The sequence below is a fragment of the Canis lupus genome, chromosome 38 (genome assembly GCF_003254725.2).
Source record: "Canis lupus dingo isolate Sandy chromosome 38, ASM325472v2, whole genome shotgun sequence".
Lineage (NCBI taxonomy): Eukaryota > Metazoa > Chordata > Mammalia > Carnivora > Canidae > Canis > Canis lupus.
Genome location: NC_064280.1, coordinates 2,507,322 through 2,528,551, shown reverse-complemented (window position 1 = coordinate 2,528,551; position 21,230 = coordinate 2,507,322). Strand labels below are relative to the sequence as shown.

Sequence of the window (21,230 nt, the reverse complement as noted above, 5' to 3'; positions counted from 1 at the left end):
CAGTCCCTTGCCACCTCGATGTGGGGGGACCCCAGGATGGGCACTGACATTCTCCCATCCTTACCTCGGGGCATCCCCCTGCCCATCCTGATAATCTTCTTCCTGGAGGGACCAGGGAAGAGAGGTGCCCTGAACCCAGGAGAAGTCAGAGGCATCCCTGCCCCCTCTCCACCCCAAAAGGAGTAGGCAGCTTGCAAGAGAGGAGTGGGGGCTTGGGACAAGAAACCAGGGGTCAGGGCACGCCCTGAGAGCTAGGGCAGGCTGAAGACTACGGCTCCATATGGCCAACCGGGAAGAGGTAACTTAGACGGAGCAGGCCAGGAGAGGCCCCCCGGAACTGGTCACCCCCACAATGATGCCCCAGCTCGCTCAGGGCCCTGTGTTAAGCCTGGGGAGACTCAGAGGGAGGAGGAGAAAAGCCTGTCTTTGGGGAGATCCCAGCCTAAGGCAGGACTCAGGCCCTATTAGACTTAGGTTGGGGCTGTGCCCTGTGTGTGATGATATTTCTGGCCCGCTGGGGTGCAAGCCCCGCATGTTGGGTGGACTTGCAAATGGGTCAGCCCAGAACCCTTTTCCGATTACTGGCATGCATGGCTCCCTCTTGTCATTCAGGTGTCAGCTCAAATGTTACCTCCTCAGAGCAGCCTTCCCTGACCAACTCTGTATTGTCATCCTCACCCTTATTTATGTCCTTCATTTCACTTACATGGTGCTCCAGAGCGTAAGCTCCATGGGAACACGGACCTTGTCCATCATATTCACCCCGAGAATGGGGTCTGGCTCAAAAGATACGTGTTGGATGAGTGAATTAAGGGGTGGGATGAATTTAGAAATTTTTGGGTTTTGAGATTTTTCTTTATTTAAAAAATTGAGGGCGCCTGGGTGGCTCAGTCGGTTAAGTATCTGCCTTCTGCTCAGGTCATGATCTCAGGGTCTTGAGATCAAGCCCCGTCTCAGGCTCCCTATTCAGCTGTGAGCCTCCTTCTCTCTCTCCCTCTGCTGCTGCTCCTCTTGCTTGTGTATGCTCTCTCTCTTTCTCTGTCAAATAAATAAACAAAATCTTTTTAAAAAATTGAGATAAGGGCACCTCGCTGGCTCAGTCAATGGAGTGTGAGACTCTTGATCTTGAGGTTGAAGGTTTGGGAGTCATGCTTGGTGTAGAGGTTACTTTTAAAAAATTTTTAAATTAGGGCAGCCCGGGTGGCTCAGCGGTTTAGCGCCGCCTTCAGCCCAGGGTGTGATCTTGGAGACCCCGGATCGAGTCCCACGTCGGGCTCCCTGCATGGAGCCTGCTTCTCCCTCTGCCTGTGTCTCTGCCTCTGCCTCTCTCTCTTTCTGTGTCTATCATGAATAAATAAATAAAATTTTTTAAAAATTTATTTTAATTATCTCAAAAAAAAATTTTAGATAATTTACATACCATAAAATTCATCTATTGAAAGTGTGTGATTCAATGGCTTTTAGCATGTTCAGATCTGGGAACCATCACCACAACTTAAGTTTCCAGCATTGCCCTCACCCGAGAGAGAAACCTTGTACCTGCTAGCAGTCACTCGCCACTCCTGCTCCATATCCTAGGAACCTACCACTCTGCTTCCTATATCTACAGTCCCCTTCTGGACTTTCATAGAAATGGAACCATACAGCATGGGGTCTTTTGTGCCTGGCTCCTTCCACCTAGCATGATGTTTTCATGGCTCCCTCATGCTGTAGCTTGCATAAGAACCTCACTGATCTTTCTGGCTGAATACTATTCCACTGTATAGGTGTACCACATTTTGTTTGTCCATATGTCTACTGATGAACATTTGGTCTGCTCCTTCTTTTTGGCGTTATGAATAATGCTGCGATAACATTCCTGTATAAGGTTTCGTATTGACATGTTTCGGTTCTTTGAGGTATATACCTAGGAGTGGCATTCCTGGTCATGTGGCAACTCCCATGTTGAGATGAGTTTTTAAAGCAAGAATCATGTCTGGGGCCAGACCACCAGTAGGCTCTCAGCCCAAGTTTGCTGCATGCTGAAAGGTAGACAAGCTGCTGGGAGGGAGAGACAGAGGCTTTCTAGATGGGAGACCAACCAAGGACCCAGCTCGGAGGACAAAACTGGCTTTTGTGTTGTGTTCCAGGGACTTCAGGGGCCAGCATCTTAGAAAACCAGGTTTGACAGTGGCCTGGGAAACCTCGTGTGGAAGACTGGATTTCATGTAACAGGCAGGAGGGAGTTAGAGCTGGGTCTTGGGCAGGGCAGGACTTGTAGGAATTTGGGGAAAATTAGAGACAGAGAAGGAGACAGTGAGTAGGACAGGGGAGAACTCAAGCCTTCAATTAAGAGGGCGCATGCAGGGGAGAAGCCAAGGTGAGGCTGGGAGAAGGCTGAGGAAGGTCTGAAAGCCATTTACCTACCCTGATGCCTTTGAGATAAAGGGGTCTCCCGAACTACCCAAGGTGGTTAGACAGGTCCCCAAGGAACCAGGAAAAAAACACCCCTAACCTTTTATCTAAATACCCCTTTCTCTTTCCTATCTGACAAAGCACATACCCATACACCCTGCCAACCAGGTGACTTTGTGTTCTTCTCCTCTCTGAATGGCTCCCTGCTCCCGGTAAGCAAGATATTTCTAAGGAAGTTTTAATCCAGATTCTTCTGACCCCAGTTGCACCTATCTCCCTCTTAGGCTGCATGTGGCTGCTTCCCTCAAGATCTCTGTGCTAGAAGCTGGGGGCAGGGGGAGGGAGGCATAAGGAATGGAGGTGGGGGGCTGATCCTACCCTGAGTAGAGAGCTCCTGTCCTGTCCCCTTCTAACAGCCAAGGCTGTCTGCATGCAGATCCTCCAATGCATGTCCCTATGGAGGCTTCCAGAAACCCTTTTCAGCCCTGGTCCTCAGTCTGGGCCAAGCACTAGGCAGGACTTGACTTGGGCCGCCCCATGCCTCTCCCTCGAGTCTGTCCACAACAGCTGGCTCTTGCCATTTGTTAAACCAACTCCCCCAACCCCCCTCACAAGTACCAGCCTGGCCCACTAGCCAGTAATCACTTAAGCTGAAAAGTACTGGGGTGGGGGAAGGGAGGTTAGGGGGTGAGGAGCTGGGAATATTTGCGTTTGAACTTGTGGTGAGGCCCCAAGGTGTCAAGCTTTAGTGGCTGGTTTCAGGGCTACTGGCAGTTCTGTTTGTTTTCAGAAATGGGGGATTGTGACAAGCTATCCTGTCCTAGCTAGGCAGTGACTCCCGTTGACACACAAGCCACCCCTGTGACAAATCCTTCATTCCCACTGAAGTCCACTTTGCTCTTAGCCAAAGGAAAGGCTTCTTTATGGCATTTTGTTTTGCGGGCGGGAGGACTGAGGTTCAGCATCTAAATGTGAACCTGAACTGATAGGACTTATGCCCTCCACCCCACCCTACCCCCACCCTCAGATCCCAGCAGGAAGCCCCAGAGGCCCACAGTTTCCTTCCCAGGAGTGGCAGCTCAGGAATACTCAGCCCATAGGCCTGTGCCTGGTGAGGACAGGGTATAACTTGTACTCTGCACAGTTCAGGCTGACTGCTCATAAAGCAAGAGTCATTTCCCAAGTACCTGGTTCTAGAAACAAATACCTGGATTCAAATCCCAGCTTAGGAGCTGTGTGGTATGACGTGGGGCGAGTGTCTTAACCTCTCTGTGCCTCAGCTTCCTTAGGCACAAACTAGAGATAAGTTAGTACTACTCCATAGGGTTGTGGTGAAGATAAATGAATTGATACAAGTGAGGTACTGGGAACAGTGCCTGGCACTGAGCAAGAACTGAGTGAAATTAGTTACTACTGTTCCCAAAATTATTTTTTCTTTCCTGTGAGCTCACTTCCTCACCCACGACCCTTTCCACTGCCTGTTCATAGCTCCTGGTTAGGTAAGGAGCCCGGACGGAGGTGCGGAGCAAGCGAGGAAGACATGGCCCAGTTGGGTGTGTATCTCTGTTGTTTTCACAAAACCTGGCACACCAATCTGCCATTTAGAATTATCCTCATTCCCCCTTCCTGTTCTTTGCACTGCACGTGTTCTTAAAAAGTTCAAGGTAAGGGAGCTTTTGTAAGTCAAAATACTTTTTAAAAAGAAAGAAAGCAAACAGAAAAACACACTGGTAGATTTCTAAGTAAACCTCTAGGCAGAATCTGGAAGGATCTTGAACTTTTGCGAAAGACTTTCTGAATCCCCCATGCATCCAATCCTATACAAAACCCAGAGAAAACCCAGTGTGCACAAGACTTGCTCCTTAAGAGGATTCTTCCATTTACAAGAGAATTTGACCCTGAAGACAATCGCTCTTTAATTGGTACTGTTTTGTCCACTGGGTGCCGTAAGGTGGGGTCTACCTGTATGACACCTGTGCTCTCTCCATCAGCTCCAGAAGCAAGGTGGATAGGAAAACCTCTCCTCAGGGACACGGACACACGACAGGGGCACGGACACGGGGAGGAGTGAGCCGAAGGGGGAGAGCAATTGGCCCAGAATGCACTCCCTCCACCCCCAGATGTTCCTCTGGGGTCGCCTAGCTCTGGTTTTGTTCCTGGGCCGCCTGCTTACTTGAGTCCATGCAGTCCAGAAAACCACCCAACCGGGAGCTGGAACCAGGGAAATCTCCAGCAGCCTCCAGCTTGCAAGTCATCTATCCCCTGCTTTGGGTCTGTTTTCCCAGCTGCACTAGGACAGCCAATCCTGCTGCCTTTCCAGAGGGCTCTGTGGGGGCGGCCCCATCCAATTTAAGCCTGGCGATCGGGGCTCCGCAATGGTATATACAAGGGGACCTCTGGGGGCCGTGGCAGGCAGAGTCCGGGGCCCTACCCTGGCGCAGAGGCCAAGGAGGAGTAACACGGAGTGGGAGGAGTGGAGGGGGACCCCGGCGCCAGAGATGGAGGGCGCAAGCTCAGCCTGAGACACCCCACGCCTCCCCTACGCGGCCCTCGCGGCGAGTCCCGAGTGTCTCAGAGGCAGAAGGGTTTGGCCTCCGGGGCCCCTGCGGGAGCCCTGACCGTCTGAGGCCGGACCTGCGCGGCGCAGGACCCGGCAGCCCCGTGCCCACCCCGGGTGGCGGGGGGCGGGACGGCGTGTGCCAGCTGAAGTGGAGCTGAGGGTCTGAGTGGACCCCGCGGCCCGCGCCGGCGCCCAGCACGCCCCTGGGGGGACACTCCCACTCTCCTTCCACCTCACTTCCACTCCGCCCCGGCAGCAGGGGCGACACCCACGGAGCTCGGAGCCGCCGCGCACGGGGGTCTCCCCGCCGCCAGCTCCATCACCCCGCCCCCACCCCCACCCGCCGGGCTCCGCGAGCGGGGAGCGAGGGCAAAGGAATAATCCCCAAGTCACCTTCAGTCTCCGGAGAGACTTTTCCGGGGAGAGCTGCGGTGGGGGAGGGGGCGGCCCTGCAGCTCCGGCGGGGCGCGGCCGGCGGCGCGGGGACGGGTGGTCGCCGCCCGCCCGAGGGTCGGGGCGCGGGGCAGCCTCAGCCCGGGGGAGGGGGAGGGGGAGGGGGAGGGAGGGGGGCGGGCAGGGGCTCGGCGGCCGCCAGGGGCGGGAAGGCAGGGAAGGGAGAGGAAGCGCAGGGAAGGGTCGGCGCGGCCGTGCCGAGGAGCGCGGGGGCGCGGGGCGCGGGGCGCGGGGGCTCGGGGCGCGCCGGGCACTCACGTCCTCTTGAAGACGCCCCCGAGGGCGCTGCCCAGCAGGAGGCAGAGCTGCTGCGAGAAGAAGACCCAGGAGATCTGGGGCAGCGAGCTGTGCGTCTGGCAGCGCAGGTCCAGCAGCGTGGGCCCCAGGAAGGCGATGCACAGGCCGAAGCTGAAGAAGACGCTCCAGTAGGTGAGCGTGGGCTGCAGGTTGCGGCGGAGCAGCCCCGACACGCGGCCGTCGCAGCCCATGGCCCCGCTGCGGGCTGGCGGCTGCTGGCTCCGCGCGCCCGAGCCCGAGCCCGAGTGGAGCGCCCGCGGGGCCCGGGAGGCCGGCGGCCGGGGGAGGGGCGGGGAGGGGCGGCCTGGCGGGGGGCCCCGCCCTCGCGCCCGGGGAGCGGCGGGGGCGCGTCTGCGGGGCGCCGGCCTCCCGGGGCCGCCTGGGCCCGCCCTGCCCGCGCCCGCGCGCCGCCGGGGGTTGGGGGCCCCGAGCCCGAGGCGACCCGGGGCTCGCGCAGCCGGAGGGCGGGGGGACCGTCCCCCAGACTGCAGCCGGGCCTGGGCTTCGCGGGGAGGAGCGGCACTGGGCCCCAGTGGGCTTCGAGGGTCGGACCTTCCCTCTGAGTAGGTGACAAGATCCCCTACGTACGGCCTTTTCTTGGGAGACTATATTCATGGCTCCCGCTAACCTCAAGAGGGAAAGCGCTTTGGAGAGAAAAGCTCAGAAGCGTGCGGTCCCCCGCTAAGCCCCGCGTGGAGCCGCAGGTGTCGCGCCCGGACTCCGCGGGTCTCTATTCCCGGCGGGGCGGGGAGGAGGCGGCGGGAAGGGAAAGGCAGCGGTCCGGAGAAATCCCAGGAGGAGGTCGGAGGTAGGCCTCCAGGGGTAAAAAGATTTCTGGGGAAAATTCCTTTTTTTTTGCTGGAAAACCTCGGACGGGATTGCGGGGTGACAGGGGCCAGTGCCCAGACTGGTAGTTCTTGCTGGGGCCTGCGGCCGACTGGGCCTGACCCTCCTCCCAGGAGGCCGCGGAGCTGGTGGGTCCCGTGTGGTCCTGCTTGGGAGGGAGCCAGGGTTCCTGCACCGGCCCCTGGAGGCAGAGTGTCCCCTCTGCTCAGCTGTTCTAGTAGCGGCGGGAGCCGGGACATCGTGCCCACGGCCCTGCAGGGGGACCAGAGCTGAAGAGGCTGAGGACGTAGGAGGGTGGATGCTCTCATGACAACTTGGCATCAACAGAGGTAATTAACTTCTCTTGGGGGGACTGACTTCATCTCCCAGTGGCACTCCAGCAGCTGCTCCCCTGCCCCCACCCCCACCCCCAGACTCTGAGCACCTGAGAGCAGAGTCCCAGGGTCTCTCTGGCTCAGTGGGCTGGAAGGTAAGAACAATTACTTATTCAGGGGTGATAATGGTGAGTCTACACAGTGTTTGTGATTCAGTGTAAAGTTATCCTCTGGAAAACAAAAACAAAAAATAAATCATAACTACAAGCGTTTGACTGGATCCTTCATGCCGTTCTCACAGAATTCTAGAACCACAGAAGCTCAAAGTTGGAAGGAACCGTCTCCAACTGGAGCCCCCTCTTCCCTCTCCATCATTGCTGATAAATGTTTGTCAGTCCTGTTCTTGACTGATACCTCTTGCTGTTGGGGACCTTACCTATCATTTCCTGTGGGTCTTCTTCCAATGTGGGTCAGCTCCAGCTGTAAGGAAGGGTTTCAGGCTCAACTGAAAAGCCCCTCCCTATGTCTCCCCACAGCCACCCACAAGACAAGGCTAATTGCTCTGGGCATGTTAGTCTTTCAAGCACATGACCCCGCCCTAACACTTGGCTTCTTCAGCCCAAACACCTGAAATTCTTTCATAATTTCCTTAGATGGTATTCCCTAGATATACCACCCCACTGGTTCAGCTCCTCCAGCCACAATGGCAGTGACCCTGGTACAGTGGGGGCAGCCCACAGTGTCAGGGACGCTACAAGCATCCTATAGCTTGATCTGGGTGATGGTTACACAGATATAAACATGTGTAAAAATTCATTCCATACAAACAAATGTACACCTAGGATTTATGTCTTATAGTGTACACAGGTTACAGTTTGAAAAAATAGTAAAAAATAAAAATAAGTAAACAAAAACAAAGTGAGGGATGCCTGGGGTGGCTCAGCAGTTGAGCGTCTGCCTTCCGCTCAGGTCCTGATCCCGGGTCTGGGGATTGTGTCCCGGATCAGGCTCCCTGCGAGGAACCCGCTTCTCCCTCTGCCTGTCTCTGCTTCTCTCTGTGTGTCTCTCATGAATAAATAAATAAAATCTTTTAAAAAAAACCACACAACAAAAACAAAGTGAGACACTATTGTGAATGCAATACCCAGCCTCCTTAGGATCAGAAAGCCTGCCTTCTTTTCTTCCTTTCTTTCTTTCTGGCATTCAGGGCCCTTGAGCTGGGACAAGCAGGCAGGGAAACAAGTACAGCAATGAGGTACTTTCTGTCACGGGGATGGTTTGAGTCCTGCAGGCGGAAGTATGTCATTTTGCCTGGGAAGGCTTCATTCCTGGACTGGATGTGGAAGGATGGGTATGTGAAAAGGTTTTGCTCATTTTTTCTTCTTTTTCTTTTCCATCTCCTCTATTTTCCAATATCATCACATTGTCTACCTCTTTCAGGAACCTTTTCTGGAACAATCCAATCCAACCCCCAAATTCCAGCAAGCCTCTGATCCCCTCCTTGCCCCGTACAATCTTCCATGTCAGCTGTTATATCCAGGGATGGTCAGCTTCCTCTTCCTGCCACCCCTGCCTCCCCTGCAGCCAGTTAAATGGTGAGTTCTTAAGGCCTAGGGCTATATTTACCACGTTATATTATATTTACTAAATCTCCCCACCCCCATATGTGTGCCTCACAGAATGCCTTGAAGATAGCAAGTCCTGGAAAAATAGCTGGGGAACTGAATTATTTGCACATTGCCTTTACAATTATTTTTGGTTTTTCATTTACATATCTTATCTCCCAATGATAAGTTCCCAAGGACGGGGGCTCTCCCGTATTTCTTCTGTGTCGAGGATCCAAATGTCTAGCCCTAGCTGGGCACCCTAAGGTTGGTCAATCTTAAATTTTAACAACAAAACCTTGGATGGTCCCTTAGCCACTCTCGGATTTCTCTCCTTGCACATTGGAAGGAAATTATCCCTTTCCCCTAGTAGCTCTGGAAAGCAGTCTGAGGCCCCCAAATAAGGACAGATGGACTAGATTGGCAGAAAGGATCAATGGGAGTGAAGGGTCCTCAGGCTTTTGCTGACTGGAATCTGTTTATTTGCCTCAAGGGTTGCCTCCTCTGGGAAGCTTCCCCTGACTTCCTTGGGGCCCTCCTTGGGGGCCCTTCCTAAATCATTGCTAATCATCCGTTGTGTTGCCTCTCCTCCAAGGCAGGGGCCATTGGGTTTGTTCTTCACCAAGTCCCAGGATCAGCTCCTTGGTGAGAGGTGTTTGCACTATACTGACTCCCACTTGCTCCTCGAAGTTGATAAGCAATAAATGCCCAAACTCCTTAGTGCGTAGAACCACAAGTACACTTTGTCTTTGTTCCTGTTTTTGTTAGAATTGAAAACTTTAAATATTAAAAAATATACTAAAAGAAGAGTTTTGATTATCACAGCCTAGAGGGGGCCACTTGGGCTTGGGCTTGATTTCATGTTTGGCAAAATCCTCTAAGTAACTGTGGGCCTGCTTTGGTCCCCAGGGCCCTCTGGTCTCTGCTTCCCAGACTCTGAGGAAACCAGGCAGGAGCAGTCGAAGAAATCTCTGGTTCAAGGTCATTAAGCACATCTGCAGTTCCTCTGGCCATTCTGGTGAATGAGGCTGCCCTTCCCCTACCTCACAGCCCCCACATCATTGTCTGCTGGCCAGAGTCTGGAGAATAGATTGGCAGGCTCTGTCTGGGGTTGGCATGGGGTGAGTGGCAGACAACCTGGTGCCAAGGACTGGACCTAGATGACCCAGCTACCCTACCCCACATGAATGCAAACAGCAGAGATGCGCATGTGTACAAAAAAGTCTCCTTTGCCAAATATCTGAATGAACCTAGTTATCAGCTGGCATGGAGAGGTGGGGGATGGTTACTGAGGTGCCAAGGGGGATAGGAGAGACAGGAGCAGATGAGATGGCCCAGAAGCATCTTAAGAGGTAGACCAGTGGCCACATGCATCCTGGAGAGAATATTGCATAATACCTAGCATTTAGCTGGTGCTGAGGATATGTTAGCACTTAAAAGTGCTAGTTAGGGGCAGCTCTGGTGGCTCAGCTGTTTAGTGCCACCTTCTGCCTGGGATGTGATCCTGGAGACCCGGGATTGAGTCCCACATCAGGCTCTCTGCATGGAGCCTGCTTCTCCCTCTGCCTGTGTCTCTGCGCCCCTCTCTCTCTCTGTCTTTCATGAATAAATAAATAAAATCTTTTAAAAAAATAAAAGTGCTAGTTAAAGCTAGTCTAACTTTAAGGGTCGGAAGGAACCTCTGAAATGATCCTTCCACTCAGAAACAGAAGCCTGGTTACAGGCTGCTGCAGATAGCCATTCAGCCTCAGCTTTATTATGGCCAGGCTGAGGGCAGGCTGTGAGATGTGTGAAAAACAGCCTTGAATTCCTCCTCTCTAAAATGGGAAGAATAGAGGCACCTGGCTGGCTCAGTCGCTAGAGCGTGAGACTCTTAATCTCAGGGTCGTGAATATAAGCCCCATGTCCCCTGTAGAGCTTAAAAAAAAATAAAATGGGGAGAATAATCCCTCCCTTGCTGGGAGAAAATGTAGACAGAGTGTAATACAGGAGCTTATTCTCATAAATTCTCATAAATACAGATTCTAAATAAATCCTCTTCTTCCTCCTCCTCCTCCTTCACAACAGCACAAATTGTTCTCCTGGTTTTATACACTAATATAGTGGCTAGCAAAGTATGTCCCTAGACCGGTAGCATGGGTATATCCTGGAAACTTGTTAGAAATGAAGATTCTCCGGATGCCTGGGTGGCTCGGTTGGTTAAGCCTCCGACTCCTGATTTTGACTCAGGTTATGATCTCAGCTCAGGTCATAAACTCAGAGTTTTGAGACTGAGCCCTGCATTGGACTCCAGGCTGGGTGTGGAGCTTGCTTAAGATTCTCTCTCTCTCTCTCTCCTTCTGCCCCTCCCCCTCCTGCTACCACTGCTCACACGAAAGAAAGAAAGAAAGAAAGAAAGAAAGAAAGAAAGAAAGAAAGAAAGAAAGAAAAAGGAAATGAAGGGGTGCCTGGCTGGCTCAGTCAGTAGAGCATGTGACTCTTGGTCTCAGGATTGTACATTTGAGCACCATGTTGGGTGCAAGATTGCTTAAAAATAAAATCCTAAAAAAAGAAAGAAAGAAAGAAAGAAAGAGAGAAAGAAATGCACATTCTCAGTCCTGCCCCAGACCTGCTGGATCAGAAACTCTGGGGGTGTGTCTCAGTAATCTGTTTTACTTTTTATTTTTTTAAAGAATAATTCTTTTTTTTTTAAAGATTTTATTTATTTATTCATGAGACACACACACACACACAGAGAGAGAGAGAGAGAGGCAGAGACTTAGGCAGAGGGACAAGCAGGCTCCCTGCGGGAAGCCTGATCCAGGACTCGATCCCAGGACCCTGGAATGATGACCTGAGCCAAAGGCAGACTCTCAACCTCTGAGCCACCCAGGTGCCCCAGTAATCTGGTAGTAAGCCCTCCAGGATACTCAGATGCAGTACAGTTTGAGAATTATTGCTTTAGAGCCAGAAAGGAAAAGTCTAGTTCCCATTCTACAGAGAGCCATTCACTATTTGAAGACATTCTTCATGTTCTTCTTAAGTTTCATTGTCCCCAGCAACATCCTCCTCACTTCCTTCAGCCATCCCTCATTGGCCATGTATTCCAGACCTTTTGCCATACTTCTCTCCAATCACATCATGCTCTGATTGTTAGTGACCCTCGCAAAAATGGGGTCTCCCAGCACTACCCTCAGTGCTCCCAAGTGATCTAAGCAGCTCATGGTGCAATGGGTTCACTGCCTCCTCTTCCCTAGAAACTTTGACAGCTATTTGCTGAGTGCCTGTTCTGTGCCAAGCACATGATATACAGTAACTTTTTGTTTACATTTTTTTGTAAAGTAGACACCACACCCAAAATGTGGCTCGAACTTACGACCCTGAGATCAAGATTTACATGCTCTATGGACTGAGTCAGCCAGGCACCTCTTACTTACTTTTTTTTAAAAATTGAGGTTAAACTTACATAGATTAAAAAGTAAAAGTCTTAAGTGAATAAAATGAATTGTTATATGTGTACTTACCCAGCTGAGCACCACCCAGATCAAGATACAGAGTATTTCCAGTACCCACCCCAGAAACAATAGTGTGTTTGCTGAATATTATGTCTCTGAGAGCGTATATGCCACCATATATACACCATCATTTATTTGTCCCATCTGCTATTAATGGACATACAGGTGGGTTTCCAGTTTGGAGCTATTTATCTATAAGGCTGCTGTGAACATTCATGTACTTGTCTTTCGGGGGACGTAACCACTCATTCTATTGAGGATATGCCCAGAAGTGAAGTTGCGAGGTCACAGGATTGGTTTAACTTTAGGAGATGCTGCCAAACAGTTACCCAAAGGGATTGTACCAGCATACACTCCTGCTAGAGTTCCAGTTGCTCCACATCCTTATCACCAGTCGTGTTCATTTTAACCCTCATGTTGGGAAGTTTGCATCTTAGAGGTTTTCATCTGCATTTCTCTAATAACAGATAATGTTCAGTATCTTATTACATACTTATTGGCCACCTGTACATCTTGTTTTGTGAAATGCCCCTTCAAGTCTTCTGCCTACTTAAAAAAAAAAAAAAAGGTGTATTTATTTGTTTGAGAGCGAGAGAGAGTGAGAGAGCTTGGGGTGGGGTAGGGGGACAGGCAAGGGCAAAGGGAGAGACAGAGAATCTTTTTTTTTTTTGTCTTTAAGGTGTGCACTTCATTGAACTGGTCTCAAGGCAGTGTACAGGTAAGCCCTGGATGCCTCCATGCCTCAGCCCCACTCCCAGGGAGACCAAAAGCCTTCATAAATCTTCAACTGGGGGGACAAAAAACAGGTGCCGTGACGGCAGAACATTCAAAATAAAACAAAAAGAACAAGTATTAAGGCAAAGATTTAAAAAAATTTGGACTACATAATTTACACAAAAGCAATTCTATCACCCTCCCCTGTGTGAACTCGGGGGAGGACAGGCCCTTCTCTGCAGGGAGAAATGGGGTGGCTTTTGGGAAGGCAAAGGACTTCCTGTAACAATGCATCTCATGATATTTGGAATGACTATTAAAAAAAAAAAAAAGAACAATGTACAATCAAAGTCCTTGGCCACATTGTAGAACTTTGGGTATGCTCGCTCCAACCCACTGCTGTCACCTTCACTGTTCCAGTTTTTAAATCCTGAGTCAAGGGCAGCCCGGGTGGCACAGTGGTTTAGCGCCGCCTTCAGTCCAGGGCGTGATCCTGGAGACCTGGGATTGAGTCCCAGGTCGGGCTCCCTACATGGAGCCTGCTTCTCCCTCTGCCTGTGTCTCTGCTTCTGTCTCTCTCTGTGTCTCTCATGAATAAATAAGTAAAATCTTAAAAAATAAAATAAATAAATAAAATAAATAAAAAATAAATAAATCCTGAGTCAAGCGCCCAAAAAACCAAAACAAAACAAAAATTAAAAATCCAAAAACAAAAATTAAATAAATAAAGCCATGCCAATCTCATCTTGGTTTCTGCACAAGTTAGGTTTTGTCAAGAAAGGGTGTAACGCAACTAACTAGCAGTCTGCCTGGAAGCATTTGCGGTGGACGATGGAGGGGCCGGACTCGTCGTACTCCTGCCTGCTGGAAGGTGGACAGTGAGGCAGGATGGAGCCCCCAGCCCACACAGAGTACTTGCGCTCAGGGGGTGCGATGATCTTGATCTTCATTGTGCTGGGTGCCCGGGCAGTTATCTCCTTCTGCATCTGCCAGCAATGCCGGGTACCTGGTGGTCCCACCAGGCAGCACTGTGTTGGCATAGAGGTCCTTGCGATGTCGACGTCACACTTCATGATGGAGTTGAAGGTAGTTTCACCGATGCCGCAGGATTCCGTGCCCCGGAAGGAAGGCTGGAAGAAAGCCCATCGGGCAGCTCATAGCTCTTCTCCAGGAGGAGCTGGAGGGCGTGGTGGCCATCTCCTGCTCGAAGTCCAGGGCCACATAACACAGCTTCTCCTTGATGTCACGCACGATTTCCCCTCGGTGGTGGTGGTGAAGCTGTAGCCACGCTTCGTGAGGATCTTCATGAGGTCGCCCGTCAGGTCCCGGCCAGCCAGGTCCAGGCGCAAGATGGCATGGGGGAGGGGTACCCCTCATAGATGGGCACTGTGTGGGGGGCACCATGTGGGTGACTCCGTCACCGGAGTCCATCACGATGCCAGTGGTGTGGCCAGAGGGTACAGGGACAGCACAGCCTGGCTGGCCACATACATGCCTGGGGTGTTGAAAGTCTCGAACATGATCTGGATCATCTTCTCACAGTTGGCCTTGGGGTTCCGGGGGGCCTCGGTCAGCAGCACCGGGTGCTCCTCGGGGTCACGCGCAGCACGTTGTAGAAGGTGTGGGGCCATGTCGTCCCAGTTGGTGATGATGCTGCGCTCGATGGGGTACTTGAGGGTCAGGATGCCTCTCTTGCTCTGGGCCTCATCGCCCACGTAGGAGTTCTTCTGGCCCATGCTCACCATCACGCCCTGGTGCTGGGGGCGCTTCACGATGGAGGGGTCCTATGAGGTAGGCATTATTATTCCTTTTTTATGGATGAGGAAACCGAGGCTCAGGAAGACAGAGTAGCCCAAAGTCACCCAGCTGGAAAGTATTGAAGCTGAATTTTGAGACCACTGCAAAGTCTGGATCCTTCCCATGATGCCATCTGCCTCTCACATTCAACTCCTACTCACACACCCAAGACTTGTGTATGGGTTTATAGCTGGTGACATTGCCCCCCACCCCCAAGAATTACTATTGAACCAAGTCTTCCTGTCTTGTCTATGTGCAGTTGATTTATTGAAGTCCTTTTTTTTAAACAAGGATTTTATTTATTTATGCCAGAGAGAGAGAGAGATAGTGAGAGAGAACACAAGCAAGGGGAAGGGGCAGAGAGAGAGGGGAAGCAGGCTCCCTGCTGAGCTGGGAGCCCAAAGTGGGGCTGGGTCCCAGGAACCCAGGATCATGACCTGAGCCAAAGGCAGATGCTTAACTTACTGAGCCACCCAGACACCCTGATTTATTGAAGTCCTATGCAGTATAGGACTTGGGCTATGTGGAATAATGGGAAGAATATGGACGCGGGAGCAGGACAGACCAGCACTAGGTTCTGGTCCTGCACTCGACTCTGTCAACTCTGGGCTCGACACTGTAAGCCCAATTTTCTTCAACTGCAAAACATCACATCCTTACAGTGTTGCGGTGGGATGAAATGAAGGCACACTTGAGCCTCTGGGAGAACACCAAGTACGGCGCCGCCTACGCCTCTAAGTCACCTTCTCCTACCCTGAGCCTCATGTAATTTCGATTTGGGTTTCTCCTCCCTACTAGCACACTTTGGGTCTCATCAGCCATGCAACGGAAGGGCTGGCTATTCCTCCAGCTGCTCCCAAGTAAGGATGGCACCTTACATTCTTTTTTTTTTTTTTTTTTTTAAGATTTTATTTATTCATTCATGAGAGACACAGAGAGAGAGACACAGGCAGAGGGGGAAGCAGGCTCCATGCAGGGAGCCTAACGCAGGACTCAATCCCAGGACCCCAAGATCATGCCCTGGGCCGAAGGCGGCACTAAACCGCTGAGCCACCCGGGCTGCCCGGCACCTTACATTCATAATGTAAGGCTACTAACAGTCATCCAACTCATTGAAAAAATATTGAACACAATGCACCATCCTCCACCCTCCTAATGAACCTTTCATTCAGGGCTCAGGTGAGCTCTTCATCCTGTGGGGAGCCCCCGCCTCATCATTGCTACCCCAGGTGCCTGCATCTCCACATACCACAATTCCTTGTGATCACCAGTTGGGGTGTCCTTGATGCAGATAAACTGTCAGCATCCTGAGGATGGAGATTGGGTCACACAATCCTTCTGTCTCAGGCACACAGCCCAGCACCTACCTGGTACATAGTAGACATTTGGAAAATACTAGTATACAAATTTAAAGTTTAATTACTATAAGCTTGAATTTATGAATAAATTCCAAGGCAAGAAATAATATTCATGGAGGATTTCATGAGGAATGTACAGTTCCTCTCTTAGTAATTATCAGACTTGGCTATATATTAGAATCATTTGGAGGCTGAAGAAAGTCAGCCTCTCTGTTGGTGGGGTCTTATATTGGTATCTGGCAAAAGTTCCCCAGAGTTTTCTAATGTGCAGCCGAGGTTGGAAACCACTGCTCCAGAGAATCTACACTCTACCACCGGGGAATAGCTCACATATCCTGGTATACCATTTCGGCCCCACAAGAAAGTATGCCCCTATTGAATTCTACTGGGGCTTTCTGCCCAGCTTGAGTGAACCTATGCTATGTTACTGGAGTTACGGTGGAGCTAGACCCCTATAGGAAGATGCGCAGGAGAGATTTCTGTTGGGCATTAGTACCAAGAAGAGCTGCAATTCTTCGGAGCATCAAGTTCCTTTTCATCTTGTGGATTCTGGGAATCATTTAATTAACACTCTTTCCAAGCTGATAGCAGCTGCTGGAAAGCTCATGGCCAAAGTCATGGTCCACCTTTATCACCTGTACAGAATTTTATAGTATATGTATCCTGTGCTGACTTTATTTTCTGTCTTTTTATCCTCCTTTACTCATTTTTTCTAATTTTTTTTAGTTGAGATATAATCCTCATTCCAAAAAATTCACTCTTTTTTTTTTGTTTTATGCTTTGTTTTTTGTTTTTTTTTTTTTTTTTTTTTTATTGGTGTTCAATTTACTAACATACAGAATAACACCCAGTGCCCGTCACCCATTCACTCCCACCCCCCGCCCTCCTCCCCTTCTACCACCCCTAGTTCGTTTCCCAGAGTTAGCAGTCTTTACGTTCTGTCTCCCTTTCTGATATTTCCCACCCATTTCTTCTCCCTTCCCTTATTTTCCCTTTCACTATTATTTATATTCCCCAAATGAATGAGAACATATAATGTTTGTCCTTCTCTGACTGACTTACTTCACTCAGCAAATTCACTCTTTTTTGTAGTTTCATTGTACATTTGTTTTTTTAAAAAAATATTCTATTTATTTATTTGAGAGAGAAAGAAAGCAAGAGAGAGAACAAGCATGCACGAGGTGAGGGGCAGACTCCCTGCCTAGCAGGGAGCCTGATATGGGGCTCTATCCCTGGACCCCAGGATCATGACCTGCGCCGAAGGCAGTTGCCCAACTAACAGAGCCACCTAGGCATCCCTGTACATTTTTTTTTTTTTAAGAAAACAAAAGCCAGGCAAACCCAAGTTGTCTAGGCAAATAAGCTCAAATATTTTGGTCATGTCTGACATTATAATCTTCTATGTATGTCTTTTAATTAAAGTTATTTCTATATGCCTCATGTTATCTGATGTGATTAAACACCACCTATTCAGGGCACAAAGCTTTTCTAAGTCAAAACAGAAACCAACAAATTTTTACATTGTAGTATAGAAACAAACAAGCAAGCTCTAGTCTATGCAGAAGTGTTAATGTTCTTATTTTTCAAACCTTATTTCTCAAAACTCATAGTAGCCCAAAGAAGTTTAATGAAACTGGTCTCCTGTTTCTTTTTCAGTATATGTAATATATAACAAGAGAATTTGCAAGAATGAAGTAGTGGATACATATCTGTTGTCAAAGTATAATTTGGGACACAATTTTAAATATTTAGTTTACAGATTAACTTTGTACCTTGTCATGTTTTGGCCTATCTGGTTTTTGTGGGATTGATATGATACATATACTTGGGGTCAAAATCCATAGTATCCAGAATGTTCTCAGCCATCTGGTTCCACTACAGGGTAAAATTAGACTGGAAATAAGACAATGTTACATAAAAGAGGCTTCCTTTGCCTAATCTATTTCCCAAGGGCTCCATTTATAAAGAGTACAAACCAGAAATCCTGTGCTTTACTGGATTCTTTCCCTGGTATCAGTTGTTGAGTTTTAGTTTCTTCATTTCATTTCTTCATTTCTTCATTTTTTTACATGGGGTCAAAAGTACCTGTCCTACCACTCATAAGAGTGATTTTGGATTTAATGAGATTATATCGAAGTACTATATAGGCTACAAAACATAAACTTTTATACCGACAGCTACTTTGTATTGAGCATCCTCAGTTCAACTATCCTACAATTCTGGGAATAGTAGTGGAAGCTTTACATGTAGCACACTCTCTCTTAATGCTCAACACAACCCTGCATGGTTATTATAATTATATTCAATGTATAAATCAGTTAACAGATACTCAAAGAGGCTAGTTGATTTGATTTGCTAAAGTTGAATAGTTGGAAAAGAGAAGAGTCCAGATTCAACTCAATATTACTTCCAAATAGAGGCTTTCTTTTCCTTTTGGCTTGGAGCGAGCACATTATTTCACATCCTTAAGAATAGTGAGTAAGAAGAGAGATAGATGGGGATCAGTGTATAACCTGTCCCTCCAGCAGAGCTAACAAAGAAAACACCTTGATAAAATCTATACTTGGACTTTAAAACAGGCCATCTGAAATCCCTGGGCTTCATACACTGTTTTTACAGTTTTTATGTATCAAATACAAGGTGCAAAGTAAAAAATAGATGTTTAAGAAGCAGTAATACAGTATGCCATCTTAGCCTGATTCAAACCTAGATTTTTCACAAGTTCCGTTCTAGTCATATTGTCACACACATACACTCAAATCAATAAGGACACAAAACAGGAATAAGGGCTTCTTTTGCTTTGGAAAACAATCAAGAAATGAGAAGATTTAAAATGCAGAAAAAACACATTTTTTTCATCGGAGCTAGTAGGCCATCATTAGGCATTAAGACACATTTTTTGTTTATAAACTTAATACAGCCATATTTTTACTTTATAAAAACCAAGTCTCCCAGTAAAAATGTTATTTTACCACACTAATCTTTAAATTCCATCACTAAAAATACACACCAATTCCTAATCTCTTGGAACATTCTGCAGAACAGATTTTAGCCACTAGAATGAATAGCTGCTCAGGAAAACAGCACTGTTTCAACTGTGATAGAATTTGGTAGTCCATATTCTTGTCTTCCAGCAAAAGATTTCATGAGCATAAACATTGGACTCCTTGTGGTTTCATCGATCGAGAGAATGGTTCTGAGCAGCTTCTGAGCAAACATTTCTTAACAGGTTGATCACAGACTTGGAGGCATCACTCCTCATAATGGTACTGCCAGACACAATCAGGTTAGGTCCTGCCTCTGCACATTTACGGATAGTGTCAGAACCTACTCCACCACCGATTTCCATGTCCAAGGACAGGAACTGAGTCTTCAATCAATGAACCTTTGACAGCATATCTTCCATGAATTTCTGCCCTCCAAACCCAAGTTCCACTGTCATAACCAAGGCCATATCTATCTGATTAGCCCATGATGCCAAATACTCAACTGTAGTTCCTGGTTTGATGGCAAGGCCAACCTTCATCCCATTCTCCTGAATGTCTTTAATCGAAGCCCTGGGTTCTCGGTGGCCTCAAGATGTATATTGCTTGGCTCCTGCTACAGCCATTGGTTTTACCCACTGTTCCAGCCCGGATACCATCATGTGCATATCAAAGAAACGGTCCTGGCCTAGCTGCTTTTGGAGGTTTTCTACCACAGGATGTCCAAAGTGATGCTGGGAACAAAATGCCTGTCCATCATATCCATAATCAGCCCCAGAGTCCAGCATCTGGAGGCACTCAGCCCCTAAATTGGCCAAATCGCTGTTAAGGATGGATGAGCCAGTCTTGCAGCCAGACGCCATGGTCCTGGTTCCTAAGAGCAAGTTACCCCCCAGTCCCCCCCATAAGACAAAAGTGTTGCCCTGACTGGCTACGCTGTCTTATCTCCTTCTTGGTAGAGTCTTCCGGACTAAAATCCTCTCTTTTAGTTTATTTTTTTAAAAGATTTTATTTATTTATTCACAAGAGACACACAGAGAGAAGCAGAGACATAGGCAGAGGGAGAAGCAGGCTCCCTGTGGGGAGCCCAACATGGGACTCGATCCCAGGACCCTGGGATCACGCCCTGAGTTGAAGCAGACGCTCAACTGCTGAGCCACCCAGGCATCCCTAAAGTTCCGGGTTTTTTTGTTTTTTTTTTAAAGATTTATTTATTTATTTATTCATAGAGACAGAGAGAGAGAGAGAGAGAGAGCGAGAGAGAGAGGCAGAGACACAGGCAGAGGGAGAAGCAGGCTCCATGAAGGGAGTCTGACGTGGGACTCATCCAAGGTCTCCAGGATCCCGCCCTAGGCTGCAGGCGGCGCTAAACCGTTGTGCCACTGGGGCTGCCCCTAAAGTTCTGTTTTAAAGTGTATGATTCAGGGGCGCCTGGCCGGCTCAGTTGTAAGAGTATTTGACTCTTGGTCTTGGGGTTGTGAGTTCCAAGCCCCACACTGGGGGTTTACTTAAATAAATTAATTTAAAAAATAAAGTGTATGAATCTGTGGTTTTTAGTATATTCACAAGATTGTGTGACCATCACCACTACCTAATTCCAGAACATTTTCATCACTCCAAAAAGAAACTCTATCCCCATTAGCAGCCACGTCCCCTCCCCCCTCTTCTCAGCCTTTGGCAATCACTGTCTACTTTCTTTCCTTATAGATTTCCTTATTCTGGACAATTCGTAGACATGGAATCAGATCATATGTGGCCTTTTAGGTCAGGCTTCCTTCATTTAGCATGTTTCCAAGGTTCCTACATGTTGTGGCACCTTAGTACTTCACTCCCTTTTTAAAAAAAAAAAAGATTTTATTTATTTATTCATGAGAGATACACAGAGAGAGGCAGAGACGTAGGCAGAGGGAGAAGCAGGCTCCGTGTGGGGAGCCCGATGTGGGACTCGATCCCAGGACCCCAGGATCATGACCTGAGCCAAAGGCAGATGCTCAACCACTGAGCTACCCAGGTGCCCCACTTCACCCCTTTTTATGGCTGAACAATAAATTCCACTGTACGGTTGTACTACATTTTGGTTTTCCATTCACCCGTTGATGGACATTTGGGTTTCCACTTCTTGGCTATCATGAGTCATGTTGCTATGGACATTCACATGCAGGTCTCCATGTGAACAGGATTCAGTTCTCTTGGGCACATACCTACCGGCGGATTGGCTGGGTCACAGAGCAACTCTATGGTTAACTTCCTGAGAATCTTTTTCTCATGGAAAATTATTTTTTATCTTGTTGTACTGTATGCCTCTCTGTAAGCCTCTACAAATCCTTCTTTTTTGGAACAAGGCAGAGTATAAATAAATAAATAAATCCCGAAGCACTCCCAAGCCATCTGTTTAATAATCTGTGCTAGAATTTT

The 21,230-nt window shown here is 48.7% G+C and overlaps 1 protein-coding gene, 1 long non-coding RNA gene and 2 pseudogenes across 3 annotated transcripts in view; 1 reads left to right on the top strand and 3 right to left on the bottom strand.

Annotated features, from left to right (window-relative positions):
• MFSD4A (major facilitator superfamily domain containing 4A) overlaps positions 1-5,968 on the bottom strand; it is a 29,476-nt gene extending 23,508 nt beyond the window's left edge. The window contains exon 1 of the mRNA XM_025421103.3: positions 5,666-5,968. Within this exon, the coding sequence (XP_025276888.1) occupies positions 5,666-5,895 (230 nt within the window). The 5' untranslated portion in view covers positions 5,896-5,968. The remainder of the gene's footprint in view (positions 1-5,665) is intronic.
• Positions 5,969-6,116: 148 nt separating this feature from the next.
• LOC125754530 (uncharacterized) lies at positions 6,117-13,273 on the top strand. Of its 2 annotated transcripts, none has more exons than XR_007409045.1 (3): positions 6,117-8,215; positions 8,305-8,459; positions 12,642-13,273. It is a non-coding gene; the product is annotated as an uncharacterized LOC125754530 (long non-coding RNA). The 2 variants fall into 2 exon arrangements; XR_007409044.1 differs by lacking the exon at positions 12,642-13,273 and adding an exon at positions 9,378-10,116.
• Positions 13,274-13,411: 138 nt separating this feature from the next.
• On the bottom strand, positions 13,412-14,528 carry LOC112642861 (actin, cytoplasmic 2-like; annotated as a pseudogene).
• A 2,495-nt stretch (positions 14,529-17,023) lies between these two features.
• Positions 17,024-19,678, bottom strand: LOC112642919 (ribulose-phosphate 3-epimerase-like; annotated as a pseudogene).
• Positions 19,679-21,230: the final 1,552 nt, after the last annotated feature.